Source organism: Canis lupus, chromosome 20 (genome assembly GCF_011100685.1).
Source record: "Canis lupus familiaris isolate Mischka breed German Shepherd chromosome 20, alternate assembly UU_Cfam_GSD_1.0, whole genome shotgun sequence".
Classification (NCBI taxonomy): Eukaryota; Metazoa; Chordata; class Mammalia; order Carnivora; family Canidae; genus Canis; species Canis lupus.
Window position 1 is genome coordinate 29,230,205 of NC_049241.1, and position 21,248 is coordinate 29,251,452.

General features: G+C 39.1%; 1 protein-coding gene across 4 annotated transcripts in view; it reads right to left on the reverse strand.

Annotated features, from left to right (window-relative positions):
- The window catches only part of PTPRG (protein tyrosine phosphatase receptor type G), a 703,723-nt gene that overhangs the window by 274,630 nt on the left and 407,845 nt on the right, over positions 1 to 21,248 (reverse strand). For all 4 annotated transcript variants that reach the window (XM_038565974.1, XM_038565976.1, XM_038565973.1 and 1 more), the window contains 2 exons: positions 19,650 to 19,829; positions 5,849 to 5,997 (listed from right to left, as the gene is read on the reverse strand). In XM_038565974.1, the coding sequence (XP_038421902.1) occupies positions 5,849 to 5,997; positions 19,650 to 19,829 (329 nt within the window). The remainder of the gene's footprint in view (positions 1 to 5,848; positions 5,998 to 19,649; positions 19,830 to 21,248) is intronic.

Genomic DNA, 21,248 nt, shown 5'->3' on the forward strand with positions numbered 1-21,248 from the left:
AACACTGGCCAATATATAAAATACATCTTCAAGAAGGCATAGAAATAGAGGGGATTCCCGGGTGGCTCAGTGGTTTAGCACCTGCCTTTGGCCTGGGGCGTGATCCTGGAGTCCTGGGATCAGGTCCCACCATCAGGCTCCCTGCATGGAGCCTGCTTCTCCTTCTGCCTCTCTCTCTCTATCTCTCATGAATAAATAAATAAAATCTTAAAAAAAAAAAAGAAAGAAATAGAAATTTATTTCTAGCAGAAAAAAAAAAAGGAATCCATAGAGGAGTGCTAGCCAACCTAAACATGTTATCTGTGCTCTACAAGATCGCACTATGGGAAGCCAGGGATTGAAATGGGGGCTCAGATTCTGGTGGATGGGCCCACATCAGAGTTGTGTAGTAGCCTGTCATATTTGCATGAGTGTAGAGAGTTGACATCATGGGAGGCCTCCCTGGGTGCCACAAGTGCACGAGCTCACCTGGGAGAAGGAAGGCGGATGCAAGTCACCCGGAACGTAAAGTAGGAGTCCAAGAGAAAGATACTTGTCTAACCAGAATGTAACAGAAACATTGGAAGAACCAAGACCCAATTCACAAAATGAAAGGCATTAACGCCAGCCTAACTCCAGGCAGGAAGATGGGAGCTGGGCAGACAGGAGGGAAGACAGCATCAGGTCAAAGTAACACACTCAAAGATGTGGATACTGATAACAATTGTCAGCCTACGCAGGATGTTAAAGTGGGAAAGAATCACAGAGAAATGTCAGCCTAAAACAAGTAAATTCTTGCCCTCTGAACAAAACTTAATGCTAAGAATGTAATACACCACCATCAGTTCTGGTATATAGGGACAAATAATTCAACACATTCATGTCATGGTTGCAACTAACCCATGCTCCTAGCAACCTAAACCAGTGGAGCCATGCTACAAATTCAGTTTTTAAAACACAGGTCCAGGGGGATCTCTGGGTGGCTCAGTGGTTTAGCGCCTGCCTTTGGCCCAGGGCGCAGTCCTGGAGTCTCAGGATCCAGTCCCGCATCGGGCTCCTGGCATGGAGCCTGCTTCTCCCTCTGCCTGTGTCTCTGCCTCTCTTTCTCTCTCTGTGTCTATCATGAATAAATAAATAAAAATCTTAAAAAAATAAATCAATAAAAATAAAACACAGGTCCATAAATTCTTCATCAATGATTATGAAATCTCAGAAGCTTTCAAGACCAAAGGTATCTTGTTATTATTGCTATTTATGATTTATGGTCAAAAACTAATTTAGTGGTAAAATTTGATGTGAAGAAATGTGACGCTACTTTGAATACTGAGATTTCCCACTTACCGTGAATATTCATCTACATGTTGCAGAATTATTAATGCATTCAAGGAGTAGAGACCTCGCTATGTGTCCTCAGTAATATGTATAGCATATGCATCACAATACCTTTCCAGAAATAATCCTGAATTCTGAAATTTTGGGCCTCATAAGTTTCAGCTAACGGATTACAGACCTGTACCATATGGTAATGTGTACCTGGTGTATATTAGGAATAATGCCTTTGCTTCTATTCACTTGCTAGGATGATCTAAACAGAGCTGAAATGAACCAGCTGTGAGTTTCACTGGAAAGGGCACACACAATCAATTTGGATCATTTAAGCTTATTGAAGACTTCAACTCATAAAGTACCAATAAGTCTGAATCAACAACTCCTGCGATCTCTTATGGTAATAAACAAGATTTTAATTACCTTAGACAACAAATATGCAATGAGCCTCCACTTTAATGGAGCTATCAAAGGTTTTATCTGGAGATTTCTCTTTGCATTAACTCCAACTTCAGTTATTAGTGGAAACACTGCATGACTCAATCCTATTAGTGTTACATGAACCTTTGTTTAAGTTACCAATCACAGAAGAAGGAATGAGCAGGGACAGAGAGAAAACCTAGGGTAGACGCTGCCATAGACAACTGTGGTTGCAGAGGTAATACAAAGCTGAATGAAAAGCCATGGAAGAACTGGAACAGGACACGTAACTGTTTCAATCACTGGAATGTTCTGAGCCTTTTCACTTTACGGATTCTTAACCATATCTCCAAAATCCTTTTTGCCATGTAAAGTAATATATATATTCATGAGTTTCAGGGATGAGAGAGTAAACATTTTGGGGGGGGGGGTACTATCTTGTCTATCAAAATGCCAATGATCTCTTTCTATTCCTTCAACTTACCAAGATCTCCTGCTTCAGGGTCTTAGCATGACCTTGTTCTATGGGCAGGCTCCAACTCATCTCTTTCCCCTTAATAAATATCACTTAATAAATATAGCTTCATAAATTATCTGTCTGGAGGTCTTCTATATCTCATGACAAAATATCCCTCTCCTTCAGAGACAGTATCACAACTGATACAACACGGCTCTATTTATGTGACTGTTTGCTTAATTTCTGTGTCATTACCAGAGAGTAAATACCTTAAGGGTAGGGACACTGTCTTTCTGGGTCACCTTTATAACCCAGTGCCTACATGACAGGAGGAACTCAAGAAAAATTTGCTGCTAGACAAGGAACAAAAAGCTGCCTAAAATAGAAAGTGAGAGTATCTGAGCATCTAAATTGTGTCTAAACTCCTAGGTGTGGCACTGTAATCTGCTTCTGACTGTGTCTCCTAACTTAAACTGAGCTGTAATGAAAGCTGGCTATTGAAGGGCATTTATGTTGTTTTTATAAGGCCATTTATTTTTCTATTAGACAGGATGTTTTTAAGTGTAGGAACTCCAAAAACAAGCCCAGGATTCCAGACAGGAAAATGTGGGGAGGTCTGATCTCTGGATGTGTACAAAGTTGTAGGTGACCTCAAGGAATTCCCGGGGAGCAGAAAAACCTACAAAGTTGGTTTTGTTGCAACTGACCCTCAATAGAGCAGGTTCAGATTCTTGCAGGGCATATGCTTACAGAGCAGCCTGCAGAGCTGAATTCAATACCCGAGGTTATGACAAAACCTCAAATGGAACCTAAAGGAATCAAGCCCAGCAATGCTCTTACCCATCAAGTGAGGTTCATTTCCTCTCTAAAACCCACAAGAACATAGAACAACCTCTCAAGCAGTGAGTCCTCAGGATGAACAGACTTAGAATGATGCCACACAGGTAAAGGAAGGCTCGATTCCAACTAAACATACCACTTTCTCTGCTCTGGAATCTCATAACAGTGACATTTGGGGCAGGATAATTTGTCTGGGGGCTGCCCTATGAATTGAATGTTTAACAGCATCCCTGGCATCTCTGATCACTGGATTCTAGTAGCATATCACTGAGCCTAATGGTAACAGATGAAAATGTCCCCAGACAATGCATAATGTTCCCATGGGTGGGGAACACTGTTTCTAGTTGAGAACCAGTGCTACATTCTACCGATCCCAGGGCAATCTTCAACCATGACTCTTCTCCAACTCTGTATATGAGACAAATAATGTCACCAGTGCCGATAAATGACCCATGATAAATTACAATTTCTTACTTTCATATTTTTAAAGATTTATTTTTTATAGAGAGAGCTCAGCAAGGAACCTGACCTGGGGCTGGATCCCATGACCCTGAGATCACAACCTAGGCCAAAATCAAGGATGGTGGGCTCGACCAACTGAGCTATCCAGGCGCCCCTTCTTACTTTCATTTAAATTTCTTAGAAAACAACCTGTTATATGGAATGAAATAAACCAAGTCTGAGATGTTCAAAGTGTAAGAACATCGGGGAGAGTTCATATTGATAAAGAGCTCAAACAAAGCAATTTAACATAAAATATTACAGACATGTTTGGGGCAAAAGTGAGCAACTTTCCTCGCATATTTTAAAGTTAAATCTAATCCCATTACCTTTGATCTCTGAAATTCAAGTTCCTCCAAATATATCCACTAAGTAATTTAACATGTTTATCACATTAAAAAAAAAAAAAAAAACAACAAGCTACAAACCAGATGGGCCTCGATGAGGAACCCAATTAATACAGGCAGCCTTACCATCTGACATTACTTAAAAGAAATGAATTCAAACAACTTGGTTGAACAATAATTCTGTGCATTGTAGCTGCCATTTCTAATTAGCTTCTGAATTTCAGGGCATTCTCTGAGTAAAAGAAAACTGAAATATTCATTCAAAGTAGGGATTTTTAAAAAAGAACATGCATCTAGTCTATGCATTTTTCCAAATATGAATGGAATACGAGGAGACAGGCCATCTCCACATTAAGGGATGTAATTAAGAATGAGGCAAAAGTTCCACATTCCCATCTCTAGAGCTCTTCTTTACCAAGGTAGCTGCCAAAATAAGTTTTCAGTCTTTCAAAGCACAAGTCTTTTGTCTGAACAACACTAGCAGAACAAATGGCAGTGCAATTCTAAGATAAAGAGGCTTTCAAGAAAAAAACTAGCTGGACACAAGACTATCCCTTCAACTCACACTGCGAATGGGAACCAGTCAGCAAGAACAGAAGGGAAACCCCAAACTTCTAAAAGGACAATACAATTTTGCTTCTAGGAATCACATTTTCCAAGTACCAAGATCTCTAAGAAATGACTCATTCGGTATAAAAGAAAGAAGAGAGCCCATTAAAAAGAAACCCTACTCAGGAGACCTTGAACTAGTATGATTAGTAGAGAGAGATCCACAGATAGAAAAATCTTAATTCTGAGAATCTGTCAGCTGAACAAGAAAAAAATATGAAGTATTTTCTCAGAAGAGTTATCTCTGATTTCTCTAGCAATCACAAATAAGAAACAAATTTATATATGAATAGAAGCATCTCTAAACAAAGAAAGACTACTAATTTTCTCATCTTATAGGGATTCTTCACTTCTGATTCAAGGATGCCCTAAAGGTTCCATAAATGGGCTAGAGTGCAAATCAGTGTGTACACCCATGTACTTTCCCTTTACGGAGGTGGGTCTCAAGTATTCATCAGACTATCAAGGTAGGTCAGGACTTAAGGGAAGTTATAAAATTTTAAGAGCTGTCTGTCATTCCATATTTAAGCCCAATCAGAGGCTTGAATGCATGCCCATGCAGCTCTTCCTCAAAGTTGTAAAGCTTACCACACAGAGAACCAAACAATCAACAAACCTGTGTGCCCCAACAAAAGAATATCCATATCCTGATCATGATGAGAGGTAAAAATAAGGTTAGCAATGCAAGGGGTATATTGCCCCCAGCCAACATTAATGAAGGAGTTTGGACACTTGCTCTTTCCCCCACCCTCACCAAAAAGATACAAACCATCAACTGTACCCACGACTTTCCTCTGTCTAGCAGCATGGATCTATGAGAAAATTGACACAGAAAAGGCAAAATGTCACCATTGATCCCAGCAATGTTAACTGAGAGTCATACCACCAGTGGCCATAGCCTCTTTCTCGACAGCTGGCCGGGCAAACAAACCTTGCAACAGCTTCCCCACTGAGAGAAGGTTCTGAGATGCCTCTTCATTTATCAACTAGCTTTTCTCTTTTCTAAAGGGTGAAAACAGTCATCTGAGTTTCATACAGAATTTCACCTTTAGAAAGTAGGACTTCTGATATAGACAGAGTAAAGAAATTGTGTCACATGAAAGAAATGGCTGAAAATCCTTGGTCAAGGGTGAGTCTTACTGAAACCATGATGATGCTCATGACTTCCCCATGCTTCTCCAGTTAAACAAAGCTGAGAAGCTTGAGGAGGAACGTATACCTGTCAGGCTGTGTATAAAAGATTTCCAGAGACAAAGGTATGGATGGTACAAATTTGATTTTTGCAAAATCACTGGCAGTAAAGATGAAGCATCTCATGAATGTGAAGACACAAAGCAGGGCTACACTAGACATCTCGCCTTGTTCTCACCTCCACAGGAAAGCGCCTCCCATTGATGCTGTGTTCAGAGCCTGCAGAGCCATTGCTGTGGCCCCAGTGAAATTCCACCTTCTCGGCTTTGAATCTGCCAGGCAGGCCAGCACCGCTGACAAAATAGTCGTCCTTTAGAAGTATGGCAACTGTATAAAATGGAAGGGAAGGGGAACAAAGTGAGTTTCAAAACAAAAACTTGAATGACTTCTTCCTTTGCTTCAAATAAAGTTCATGATTACATGATGTGAATTATTTCCTCACGTTCCTATTTAAAAAACAAGTCAAAAACACCAGTTTGAATAAATTAGCACAATCTAGCTACAAAATATTCTGAAGCACCAGTTCACTCTAAATCACGAAAATTCCCAGGGAATGATCTCAGAATTTATCCATTTCACAGATGGGGCGGAAAAAAAAAAAAAAAAAGGAATGGAGAAAGTAACAGAGTAAGATGCTCTGAATCAGGGTCCCCTAAGTCTGCTTGATGACCAAGAGTATCTCGAGAGGGAAATTTTTCTTTTTGTAAGCACCGACTCCTGGGACTACCCCAAGGTTCAAGGTCTGGAATGCCAGATATGAGGCAAGTTTCTTTGATTAGAAAGCTTAGGCAATGGGGAGCCCGGGTGGCTCAGCAGTTTAGAGCCACCTTCAGCCCAGGGCCTGATCCTAGAGACCGAGGATCCAGTCGAACATCGGGCTCCCTGCATGGAGCCTGCTTCTCCCTCTGCCTGTGTCTCTGCCTCTCTCTCTTTCTCTCTCTCTCTCTCTGTGTCTGTCTCTCATTAATAAATAAAAATAAAATAAAAATCTTAAAAAAAAAAAAAAAGAAAGAAAGAAAGCTTAGGCAAAGATGCCAGGAAATCAAATTTGCAGTTTCTTCCAATTCTAGGGCAAGATCAGTGGGCATACAGCCAGGTAGGGGTTGCATTCATAGTATCTGAAAATGATGCCTGGGAAAATTTTATTCATTAAGCCACTCAAATAATTGCAGATAACTAGATTTAATTTAATGCTCCATGTTTAGGAAAATTTTACTTAGCACATCCAAAAGAACCCCTAAGAATTCCATAATGTAGAGAATCTTAGCCAATTCTCTAACTTTTTTTTAAAGACTTTTTTTTTTAAAGATTTTATTTATTTATTCATGAGAGACAGAGAGAGAGAGAGGGAGAAAGAAAGAGAGAGAGAGAATGGCAGAGACATAGGCAGAGGTAGAAGCAGGCTCCATGTAGGGAGCCCAACATGGGACTCGATCCTGGTTCCCCAGGATCACGCCCTGGGCTGAAGGCAGCACTAAATCGCTGAGCCACCCAGACTACCCTCAACCCTAACTTTCAAAAACTTATTCCTCTTCCTTTAAACATGGGAAAGAGAAATTGAGAAAAAATAAGTCGGATTGATACAAGCATAGCAATTACTTTCCCAAAAGGAATGCAGTGTCCAAATGCATAACAAAGAGATTTTATTTTATAAGTGATATATTCCCTTTTTTTTGTTTGTTTGTTTTCTAAAGTGAATTCATGCATCTATTCAACAAACACTTACTCCTGCTAAATATGGGTAAGATGTCAACCAATATACTTCATGGTTTGTGATCACCAGCCAAATCTGTGTAAACTACAGAAAAGCTCTTGTATCATAACTGTTTCTTTTTCTTAAAAAGATCCCAGTTCAAGCTTTAGAGAGAAATCCTGCATGAAAATTAGGTCTCTGTAAAAGATAGGGACTAGGCTAATGACCCATCTCTAAAATAGTGCAATTAGTTTCAGTACTGCTCTCTATAAAAAAAGTATTAAAAGCAAGTAAAGGAATCCCCCGCTCGTATAAATCCCTTTTTATTGCATTCAAAAGACGGGTTTTCTCCAATTTCTGAAAAATATACAGTGAAGGTGCAATTAGTGGGACAGCAAATTAAGAAATGAAACAAAGTCAAAGCAAGTGTTTCTTGTGCTGATTAAACATGACACGGTGCTGTTTCACCTTTGTTGTGTGCTAGGCATGTTTTAGCAGGGGTTGGCAAACATTCTCTGTGATGGGCAAGATAGTAAATATTTAAGTCTCTGTGGGTTGTAGGATCCCTGTTACAACAACCCAACCTAGTCTTTGTGGCACAGAGACAGCCACACACAATACATAAATGAATGTTCCAATAGAACTTGACCGAAACTGAAATAAGGATATAATTGTCAGATGTCATGGAATCTTATTCCCTCTTTGATTTTTTTTTAAACCATTAAGTACACAGAAACAAGCAGGGGTTGTCATTTGTGATCCCTAAAATACAGTAGGATACTTTATAAAATGAAATCTATTAAACCAGTCATATGCCCTTAGTTCTAAAGCCAAAATACCTATGGATTAGCTCAGTAGTGTCTCAAATACTGTTGAGTACTCTCATCCTGTTATAAATTCTATACCTAACATTTTGCATCCAAAGGATGAAGGCAAAGCATTTTGAGTGCATCTGTTACAATACACCCAGGGACTCAGCAGTATCTTATAAATATTTGATTTTACCTAAATCATTTATGTCTCTGTCAGGGGTCATTTTACTTGTTTTATATGAATAATTAAAAGCATAATTAGGGAACTGTACAATCTGAAACATTAATCTCATTTTTCATTTTACTGTATTCCTCACAGCATGCTATGTGTACCTGCTCCCTCTTCTGAATGTGGCTTATATTTTTGTTTACCTATAAAATTGGGAAGTGAGAACTTCCCGAGCTATCATGTAACCATATTCTGATGACCCCTGATGACACAGAGCTCTGTGAAAAGAGCATAAAGGCACTTCCTACAGAACACAGAATATAGTGAGAGCCAAGAGCTCAGAAGATGGACACAGCTGGGCTGGAGTCCAGTTCCGCTACCTCAGAGCAGTGTCACCTTGGGCAGGTTACCTCACTTCTTGCTATCTCAGTCTCCACTGCTATTCACATGCCACTAACAGGGTCTAAATGGCAAGACTCTTTTGATGCCTGAAGGAAATAATGCACGGAAACCCCTTAACAAAGCAGTGCCAGAAACCCAGCAAGCACACATCCAAAGGAGGAGACTCCTGTCAGACTCATCTGTGGAGATACGGATGGAGCGGACGTCCAGTACAGAGGGGTGCCCACACAGGTATGACTCCTTTTTCAGATAGAGTGCCATTTTTAAAAGAAATTTTATTTACGTATTTGAGAGAGAGAGAGAGAGAGCACAAGCAGGGAGGAGGGGCAGAGGCAGAGGGAGAAGCAGACTTGCTGCTGAGCAGGGAGCCTGACACAGGACTCGATCCCAGGACCCTGAGATCATGGCAGGAGCTGAAGGCAGATGCTTAACCGACTGAGCCACCCAGGCACCCCTCAAATTCCATTCTAAAGCATATTGACTTCTGCACAAAAGAGAGTGTCCTAGGACAGGGAAAACAGCAAGAATAGATGCGGCCCAAATACGTGAGAGAGATTGTTAAGTGCTGAGCAGATGCTCTGAATTCATTACAACATAGAGTAAAAAGGCTTTTCCTCTTCTTGATCCTTTCTATGCTTTGGTCATATCAAGGAGAAATAAAAAATCTCAATTGGGTGCTGATTTGCTCTTCAACACTTCCCTGAGAGTCATTCATTTCCCCCCTGGCCCAAGAGTATTATGCTGAATATAATAACATCAGTAATTTTGATTTATTTTCATAGAACACAGACATACATGCTTATATTCGTCTATGTCAAATAGCACGGGTCTTTCCATTAAAGTGTTGGTAAAAAGTGTTCCTTTATAATCAATTCATTTAATTAAAATAAAGAGAGCCAGTTGAAAAATAAACAGTAAGCACATAATACTACAATAATAATAAAGAAAGCCACCATCCTGGGTGGCTCAGTCAGTTGAGCATTCCACTCTTGATCTCAGCTCAGGTCGTGATCTCAGGGTTATGAGTTGAAGCCCCGTGTTAGGCTCCATTCTAGGAGTACTGAATTTTAATTTAAAATTTAAAACAATATAAATAAATTGAATCTGGATTAGGTGACAATTAGGAAGGTAGCAAGTAACAGCTAAAGAATGGAGATGGGGATCCCTGGGTGGCTCAGCAGTTTGGCACCTGCCTTTGGCCCCGAGGCGTGATCCTGGGGTCCTGGGATCGAGTCCCACATTGCGCTCCCTGTGTGGAGCCTGCTTCTCCCTCTGCCTGTGTCTCTGCCTCTCTGTCTCTCTCTCTGTCTCTCATGAATAAATAAATAAATAAAATATTTGCTAAAAGATTTTAAAATAAAAAAAAATAAAGAATGGAGATGGGAGGGGTAAGCAGAAAAGGTACATGGGAGGGGACTTTCCAGAACAAAGCTCTCTGGCTGTGAACTGCTACTGTGGACTGGGATGGAATCACAGCCTAATGAGGGAGGGCATGGAGGGAGCTGAGGCTTCACATTTGGAGTTTCTTAAGCGAGGGTTCATAGTCCATGGCAGTAGCTACCCATGGGCTTCAGGGTCTAAACCCTGCTGAGACAGGAAGCAATACTCTGAGCTTGGATGCATATATGAAGTCAGACTCTGAAGCCAGTTGAGTCTGAATTTGAATACTACCATCTGTCATACTGCAATTGTGGGAAAGGCATTCTACTTCTTGGTACCCAAGTCCCCATTCTGTAAAATTAGAATAATGCAATAGTAGCTTCACAGGTTTGCTAGGAGGTTACAAGAATGACAAATGAAGAATGTTTAGAACAGTAATTGCTATATGACATTAGAGCATAAAGATGACATTGTGTAAGTGTGTAAGTGTTGTTTATAAAGGTTATTATCCTAGGGAGAGAAGCCTCAGTTTTAATAGACTCCGCTTGTGTGTCTGAGGCTCCCCAAACTGTAACACTACTCTAGGCTGTGCACAGGGGGAGGGGAAAAGGATAAGGCATTAGTTTTCTCCCAAGCTCACAGGGATAACTGAGTATCTGGCATTCACAGCACTGTTTGCAGGACATCCACCCACTGTTTATAAATTAAACTCAACATATCTATATGATGCTGGGCTAAAGCAAATGTTCACACCAAAATCTGAGTAAATAGCAGTAGGTGCCAAAAGTTAAACAAAAATGGATGGAAGGGAAACTAGATGCTTGCTATCTAAACTTCACTATCCCCAACCAATTTTTAACACTATAAAAAGAGAAAAGATTACTATAATTGGATCTTAATGGTGTAACCCCCTGCCCAGACCACCCACAATACAGGTGTCCATTAGGGGATGCTTTGGGTCCTTGGTAAAAGGGAAATGTTCTGCTCTGCAAGTCAAGAAACAGGAGGTCTAGCACTAGCATTTATTTCTTCAAATATTTACCAACTTATTACTGGGGAAGAAAAGATTAGTAAATCAGGCATGGCTCTTTTCTCTTTTCTTCATGGGGGGAAGAGAGGTCCTGACAACTAAATTAATAGCAGAAGCAACCAAGCAAGTGGGACAAGTGGTGTGCAACCCCAGACAGGAGAAGGGGAGTGGATATCTTGAAGGACTGATCAAATTACATGAGCTTAGAGTTAACAGAGCAATCTTGAGAAGAGCTCACAAAAGGGAACCACATCCAGGAAAAAGAAGCTCATGCAAAGGCCCTGTGGTAGTGAGAGTAAGTAAAAGGAACCCAAGGTGTTTGGTGTCCAGACAGCAGGGGGTGACACAGAAGCTAGGGAATGAGGCAGAGACAGTAATCAGTCTGTCTTGATCCTCAGGAGACATGGATAGTCCTTGACATGGCTAAGAGAGAGAATAAGAAAGAAAGAGGGTGAGACAGAAAGACAGACAGGATTAGATTTGGGAAATAAAACTATTCTGATTAGGGATCCCTGGGTGGCGCAGCGGTTTAGTGCCTGCCTTTGGCCCAGGGCGCGATCCTGGAGACCCGGGATCGAATCCCACGTCGGGCTCCCGGTGCCTGGAGCCTGCTTCTCCCTCTGCCTGTGTCTCTGCCTCTCTCTCTCTCTCTCTCTGTGACTATCATGAATAAATAAATAAAATATTTAAAAAAAAAAAAAAAAAAAAAACTATTCTGATTACTAAGTGAAGAAGGCCTGGGAATAAAGCAACATTAGTTGGCAGGAACAAAAGTTGGGAGGTTACTGCAGTCATCTGTCAAAGAAAGACTGGGCGTGTTATGTTGGAACGGCCTGAGAAATCCAAACGCTGTCAAGCCGTGCAATCCTGAGTCTCAGTTAACTGACTGCTACAATGAGAAAGATGGACAAAGTGGATAAGCTGACCCTTCAATCATACAAGATATGACAGATGTCAATCTAGCAGAGAGCCCTGTGCCCTAAAAATGAAAGACAGGCTTCAAAAATGACCCCCCAAAATCCAAATTTTACTAAAGTCTACTTGTATAAAATAGTACTGGTTTCCCCATTATGTCATTGGTTATGTAACTGGTATGTAATTGGCTTCCATCTACCCATAAAATAGTTTCTGCCACCATGGCACAAGGGCTGGGGCTATGGGATTCAGACAAAAGAAATGGAACTAAGCAGACATGAAACAAAGCTTGTAATTTACCTAGCTAAAGACAGACCCAGGGAAATAGCTCTGACTTGAATTCCAGAGTTCAGGCAAGATTGAATAACAACAGGATGAAAGAACTTAAGAATTTGGACCTCTGAAATAGGAAAACATGTATTTATGTTATTTATTTAAGTTTTAATTTTAATTCCAGTTAGTTAACATACAGCATTATATTAGTTTCAGGTATACAATATAATTATTCAGCAATTCTATATAATAATCAGTGCTCATTGTAAGTGTACGCTTAATCCCCATCACCTATTTCACCCAGCACATTCTTCTCTATAGTTAAGAGTCTATTTCTTCATTTGTCTCTTCCTTTGTTCATTTGTTCTGTTTCTTAAATTCTACCATGAAGGAAATCATATGGTATTTGTCTTTCTCTGACTTATTTTATTTGGTATTATATTCTCTAGCTCCAACTAGGTTATTGAAAATGGCAAGATTTCATTCTTTTTAATGGCTGAGTAATATTCCATTATATATATATACCACGCCTTATTTATCTGTTCATCTATCAATGGATATTTGGACTGCTTCCATACTTTGGCTATTGTAATCTATCCACTTTTATTAATTTAAAAACTATTTCCTGAATCCATTGATGCCAGGCACTGTGGGCATAGGCAGATAAACAGGAAAAAATGTAGGCAAAGAAAAAAACACACAGTGAACAAATATAAAGTGGGAAAAGAGAAGTAATATACGTGATGACAAATGCCTTTACTATTTGTCCTTAGTGTGGGTGGAGAGAAAAACTCATGAAACACCAAAAAGCCCTCCAAATAGTTAAAATTCATAGGAGCCCATGGCTTATTAACATACATCAGAAGCACCGTCTAAGTCTTAAATTCTGATCATTTAGCTAGAAGCTAATGCTAGGAACAGCAAGATTATCTTGAAATGTTCTTGATGAATGCATTATCTTTTCATTCTACAAAAATGAAAGAAAGGGAAATAACTTAAGATGAAATCAAATGAGAACTGGCACAATAGACAGTTATGGCTCCTCAGGAAGAAAAAGAGAGATGCTATCTGTCTTGTAAAGATATTTTAGACAACTTTCGAGAAGTGGGCTACGTACAACTAACTTGCTCTATTGATTATGCTGGATTGGATATATAGCACTCTCAGGGGGTTAAGACAGATATGAACATTAAAACTGTTTTATGGGAAAGTTACTGTCTGTATGTAATAGGCTGCTTTAAATATTAACTTTCTATATTCATATTTTAATATCCAAAAGACAGTCTATTTTACAGATAAGTGACCTGTAAATTTCCATCACAAAAAAATAAATACTCACTACTGAATTTATTTTCTGGAAGAACAAAATTCAAAAGAAGACTTTTGGAGAAAAAAAAAAAAAAAACCCACGTATTTGGTTAAAAATTAATGGTGAAGGAGAAAAAAGTTTTTTCTTCAACAAGGTATCCAAGATAAATGTAAAATGAACAACTGCAGCAAAGAAGGACATGTGGCTAATGTGGGGCTTTTGTTTAATTACGTTTTAAATTTTTCTGGTAATTACAGATTCATACGTATTTGTAAGAGATAATACCATGGTCCTGTGTTCCCTTTGCCCAGTTCCCCAAGAGGGTAACATCTGGCAAAACCATAGTTCAATGATATGAGTGTTCTTCATTTAAAAAAAAAATGTTTTTTGGAATGCCAACAGTTTACTCAGAAGCAAATGATACATTTTAATAATAAAAAAGACCAGTGAGAAGCATTGTTTTTCTACTATTATATTAGCAAATACAGAGAAGACCAACTTAAAAAAATGGATTTACTTCCTCCTGTGGGTTCTTACAAGCCCACAAATATACACCCATAATACTTGTCAAGGCTTTTAAAAAAGTACTTGAGAAGGGTGCAATAGGGGTCGGGAATTAGGTATTTTGAAAAGGCTCTTCAAGGATTTTCGATGTTTCCCTCCAGCTGACTCTGAATATAGGTCGACTGAGGAACTTCAGGTTTTCTGGGCCATGGCTCTAGGGTGTGGGGAGCTTTTCTTGTAGATTGACTAATAGTAGTGAAGAACATGGCCTCTGATTTTTGAGAGTTGGTTGTGGGTCCTTTTTCCCCAATGAAGAATTTCATTCTTTCTCTGCCTCTTCTTTGAATCTTGGCTTCTTCTGTGGGCCTTTACGTGGGATATTGGGCTGTGCAGCTTTTAAGGTTGCCAAACCTGAGAAGCCCTTTGTCTTTGCACGAGCTATGTTGGGACCAGGACTGAACTTTGGAGACCACTGTGGCATGTTTTTGCATCTGTATGTTCTCTTTCCTGGCCCCTCTCCCCTGGTACCACCAAAAGGGATTTCTTCTTTGGACATTTGTAGCACTTGGTGCTTTTCCCCTGCTGGCCACTTTCATCTCATACTCTGAGGTCTCCTCCTTCATCAATCCAGATTTCTTCACTGGAACACCACTAGCTCATCTTTAGTTAACGCTGATAATATGTATGTTTTCCTAAACTAATGTTATCCAGGATACCTATCGATACTATTCATAATGAATATTATCAATCCTCACCCTTAATTTAGACACAGCCCCCTGCACTATATGTATACTGTTGTTCAGTTGAATTGGTATCATCCATGCATAATACACAAAGCAACTGAATCTTCATTTCTCCAAAATACTGGAAAATTTTTTTTTTTTTTTTAAATTTTTATTTATTTATGATAGTCACAGAGAGAGAGAGAGAGGCAGAGACACAGGCAGAGGGAGAAGCAGGCTCCATGCACCGGGAGCCTGACGTGGGATTCGATCCCGGGTCTCCAGGATCGTGCCCTGGGCCAAAGGCAGGCGCCAAACCACTGCGCCACCCAGGGATCCCAATACTGGAAAATTTATGAACTCCTTTGGCATTTTAAGAACTACAGAATGACACAACTTCCTAAGTTTGTGCTTATTAAGAAAAAAAAAAAAGACAAAGGAAACAAGGAAAAACAGCACAGGGTGATTTCTCCACCCAGGTTTCTAAATGACCATAAACTGAAACTTAAGAGAATGAAAAGTCAATTCCATGTTCTTGTTTAAAATTGCATATATGTGATTGTCACACTTTTGTAAACAGTCCTATAGAATCATCTTAAATTATCTGAGATATAATTTAGGATGCTGTCATGAATTTTACAGTAGTAAGTACAGTTTGAGAAGTAATGGGGATATATTTTTGTTTCTCAGAAAGGTACGCTTCTGAAATTTCTGAGACACATGTGCTCATATTTGGATGGCTGTGCTCTAAAACCAGGCGCACACACTCACAGATATGCAACAAGTTGTGGATCACTCCAGGAAGTCAGTGCAGTGACAGAGATTGATAATCGGCTTCTGGAAGACCAAGGTCATGAATCAACTTGCATTGAGTGAACCCCACACTCATCTAAAACCTGTCATTGGAGATACCATGCTGAAAGCTGTCACTGAAACGTGTTATCTTTGCAGAAGGCTGTCAAGCGTTGCAAGTCAAGTAGAAAACTGCATCAGAGAGCCCAACGAATTGCCTTTGGCAGGCTTCTGGCACATGGCACTGAGGTGGCACTCAACTCCAAGATCTGATTACACCCAGTATGGGCAATGCTCCTGTCTACCACATGCAGATTGTCAGAGGAGTTAATATTCTCATCACGGTTCTCCAAAGCATTGGAAATAAAACCAGGACCACTGGTAAAGAAATCCTGAATTTTAACAATAAATATACAATCTAAATTGAGGGACAGAGGTAGGAGTGAAATAGTGTGTACAGACTACTGTATCAGTCACACATTTTTCTAAGCTACACTAATGGATGACTCAAAGTACAGGAGAGAGTCTACGAGGCAAGAAGAACTGATTACAAAAATATTATGAAGAACCCAAAGCCAGGAATCACCAAGCTGAGTGAGAAGCAATTCCATGAATAAACCAGGCCAACCAAAATCAATCAGCCATGAATAATCTCAGACAAATGCTTATTTAGAGAAAGAAAATGGATCCTCCCAAAGTTACACATGCAGCCACTTAGGTTAAAAGAAAAGGAAACTCTGGGGCACCTGAGTGGTGCAGTTGGTTGAGCACTTACTCTTGATATCCTCTTGGGTCTTAATCTTGGGGCTAGCCTCATGTCTGGCTCAACACTTAAAGTGGAGTCTACTTGGGTTTCTCTCTCCCCCTCCTTTTGCCCTCCACCATTTTCCAAGTTCTGTCTCTCTTTCAAAAATAAATTTAAAAAAATAAAAAAAAAAGAAAGAAAAGGCAACACTATGATCTACAATAAAAATGAAACCAAAGGACTGATAGTGAAGTCATTTTAGTCCAGTGTGGGTGCTATGGCCAGGAAAGGCTCTTGAAAGGTATTACTAAGAGTGGTTTGTAGTGACATCCTTGGTTACAAAGGAATCCTTTCAAAAGAGAGAGAGAGAGAGAGAGAGAGAGAGAACACGAAAGCAAGCTTGTTTTAATGGGTTGTAATTATAAGAGTTAAAAAATAAAATACTAAAAATATATTTAGTACCAATAAAAATCCATGTAGGACTATGCAGATATATAACACACATGTGTTTATTTTCAAATCAGACAATGGGGCACAGCAAGGCACTCTCTAATTCCATGGACCATCTGAAACTGATAATTACACAGTACTGATTAAGAAGAGAGGCAGCCCTTGGTATTAGCAATGGTGAAAATACACTATTCTGTATTCATAAATTTCAAATGACAAGTGACAGTGATAGTGGTAAAAAGAAGTAGGAGAATCAAGTTGCTGGCCTGATATACTAAAGGATGAGAAAGCGTTCCTCTGTGCTCATATATAATAGGAAATATTAAAGCAAAAACTCAAGGAAGGTAAGAATTTTACTAGCATTTGTCCATTTGGCACAGAGCTGTCCAATAGGACGTTTTGTAATGATAGAATGCACTCTGTTTGTGCTGTCTCCACATGGTAACTGTTGGCCATATGTGGCTACTAAGCATTTGAAATGCAGCTAATACAATATTACTTATGATCTACAAATTCAATGCAATCCCTATCAAAATTCTAATGGCATTTTCCACAGAAATAGCAAGATCAATCCTAAAATTCCTATAGAACTAAAAAAGGACAATGAATAGCCAAAGTAACCCTGATAAAGAAGAATGAAACTGGATGCATTTCAAACTAATCTATGTTACAAAGCTATAGTAACCAAAACAGTATGATACTGGCATCAAAAGAGACACAGACCAATGAACGGAATCTAGAGATCAAAAATAAGTATTATATAATCAACTAATATTTGACATGAGAGCCAAGAACATTCAATGGAAAAGTCTAGTCTGTGTCTTCAATAAATGGTGCTGGGAAAATGAAATATTCACATGCTAAGGAATGAAAGTGGACTCCTTCCTTACATCACTCACAAAAATTAATTTGAAATGAATTAAACACTTAAATGTAAGATCTGAAACAATACAACTCCTAGAAGAAAACATGGGAAAAAAGCTCCTAGACATCAGTCTTAGTGACATAACACAAAAGTAAGAAAAGCAAAAACAAACAAGTGAGACCACATTGAATCAAAAGCTTCTTTCTCCACAGCAAAACAAACAATTTTAAAAATGAAAATGCAATCTATTAAATAGGAAAAAAATTTTGCAAATTATACATGTGATAAAGATTTTAATAACCCAAAATACTTAAAGAACTCATGGAACTCAGTAGCAAAAGACAACAATAACAAAAGTACACTTAAAAAATCCAAAGAAAACAAAACAACTAAATAACACTGGTTAAAAGTTGGCAATAGACCATGAGTATTTTCCAAATACACACAAAAGGCCAAGAGGTAGATACAAGGAACGTGCTCAACGTGACTAATCATAGGGAAATGCAAATCAAAACCACAATGAGATATCATCTCACACTTGTTAGAATGGCTATTATCAAGAAGACAAGAGACAAAAAGTATTGGTGAGGATGCAGAGAAAAGGGAAGTCTTGTCCACTGTTAGCAGGAATATAAATTGGTGCAGCTGCTCTAGAAAAGAGTAGAACAGTTCTGTGAAACACTAAAAATAGAACTACCATATGATCTAGCAATTCTACTTCTGGGTATATGTCCAAAGGAATGAAATCACTATCTTGAAGAGATATCTACACCCCCATGTTCATTGCAGCATTATTCACAACAGTCATAGAAACAACCTAAGCACCTATTGACTGATAACCATATGAAGAAAATATATATTGGAATATTATTCAGCCCTAAAAATGAAAGAAATCCTACCATTTATGACAATATGGATGGACCTTATGGACAATGCACTCAGTAAAGTAAGTCAGAGAAAGACAAATACTATATGTCCTCACTTATATATGGAATCTAAAAACACTGAACTTTAGAAACAGAGAATAGAATGGTGAATGGTGACTGCCAGGGACTGAAGATGTAGTAAATGGGAAGATGTGATCAAAGGATATAAACAAGCACTATAAGAGAAGTTCTGGGGACATACATCATGGTGACTATAATCAACAATACTTTATTGCATACTTCAAAGCTGCTAAAAAAGTATGTCTTAAATGTTCTCACCAAAAGAAAGGAAAGAAGGGAGGGAGGTTGGGAGGGACGGAAGTGGAGGAAGGATGTAAGGAGATGGGAGCGTTAACTAATCTAATTATAGTAATCACTAGGCAATATATACATGTATCTAATCATCCATTGTAAACATTAAACTTACATAATGTTAAATAAAAGTCAAGTTACTTTCCCCCCACAAAAAAACCCACAAAGATCTGAATATGTATCCTCTGCTTTCAAACACTGCACATAGACAACCTAACAAAGTCGGGGAGGGGGGTGGAGAACAAAAAAGATATGTGGCTATTACAACTGAGGGAGTGAACATTAATCTTACTCACTCAATTGTTAAATTTAAATAGCCACATGTGGCTAGTGGCCACCATAATGAGCAGAGCAGGTTTCTAAAAGTCCATTCTACATACACGTTACATATATTGATTCACTAAATACTTACAACCCTATGAGGCTGATATTATATTATTAGGCACCTTTCCTGTATTTCTAAAATCTGAGGCACAGAGTGGTTAATTTGCTCCAAGTCGCACAACTAGTAGAGCAAGTGGCTAGTTCTCAACCAAGAGCTGATTCCAAAAATCTCATTCATCTCTATATTCTTTATAGCAACATGTACTACTTAAGGAGCCAATCACGGGTAAGGTAAATACTAGAATCATTCAAAAATATTTCACATTGATGTGTTAACTAGTAAAGTCATAGTCTACCTGTTTTCCCTGTGTTTTTCATCCAGGTTTTGTTAGAAGACTCATTGTCGAAGCCATCAAGTTGCAGCTCCTGGTACTCTTCGCCAACCCGTGCATGCTGGTCTAAAATGTCTATGGGAGACTGGTGACGGCCCCCGCAGCTGACACTAGATGTGACCCAGTGCTCAGGACCATACGCACCTGTTAAAAGAAAATAATACTTCAATCTTCATGACTCAAGGGCTCAGGATGGAATGAACAGGACATATGAAAGCAAGCATTGCATCTCTGAAGGTGCATTCTCCCCCATGTTCCCACTCCAAAGATGTTAGTCCATTGAAAACTAAGGAACTAAGAATTTGCCTGGTATGGCAAGAAGAATTTAAGAAAAGACATGTTCCTTAAGATAATTTTTCTTCTTGATTTGTAATCAAACATTTGCTATTTTATCTGTAATCAGATTAAGGAAGCGGAGCAGAAGGGCTGTCAGAGTTGTTCACATTTCTAAAAAATTCTAAATAAGTCTTCCAAAATAAGCAAAGCACTTATTCACAAGAAAACACCTTCCTCTGTTTTGCATGTTTTGCAGTTACCAATGGTATACCAAACACAACTTTCCTATTAGCTCCTAGGAGTCTGTGAACTGGAAAAAGAAAAAAATAAAAATTAAAGGAAACATAATATGGGATGAGAGCAATTACAAATAATGGGGCAATGAGGCAGGGTTTTCCTTTGGTTAATTGTGGAAGATTTTTCAGTTTGGCCAGAATTTATAAATTTCTGTATTCAGGGACTTAACCTCGTCTTCTCAATCTATCTTTGGCATAGGGGATGGGGTATAAGGGTAACTTCAGATTGAATGCAGCATTCATATTAAATACAGGCTTTGGGGGGGATATATGGAGTGGAAAAAAAGAGAACGTGACTATTGTGCAGAATGCTACTGGGTACCAATCAAGCATGGGCAGAGAAAACATACTGCACCTGTTTGTCTGCACTACTGGGAAGTGAAATAATCTGGGGGTGAGGTCTATTAAATTGAACAGGCTCTGAGATTTTTCTGCATCCAGCCTTGAACCTTCTTGACATGACAAGGCAACAGTAGCCCGTTGAAAGGAAACATCCTTTGCTAGAAAAATTAACATATTATCTCTTTTAAAGAATCAGGTAAGTCTAAACCTTACAATTTTTAGGTTTCCCAGTCAATGAAGTATAATATATGTATACACCTACATGTACATATACATGGAGTCCTAAGTTCTATAGCTTTAAAATTTCTTCATATATCAGAAAGAAGAGGATGGATGGCCAATGTGATCTGAAAGACCAACCCACCCATCATTTTCATACCACACGCCATACCTAGCCTCATGTGCTGGGAGGAACAGAGACACTGGTAGTCTCCCTTCTACTGAATACAAGCCCACACACCTGTGCCCAACCCACTGCCACAATCACATAGGCCATGAATGTCCCTAACCCCGTAAGTCAATATAGCTCAAAGCTGATATAAACAATGGTCCCATGGGGGGGAAAAAAAAAAACCACAGAACATCTTTTCAGTCACAGTAATGGAAGCTTCAAGGCTGCAAGAGCAATTGATGGGACTCCCTAAAAGTG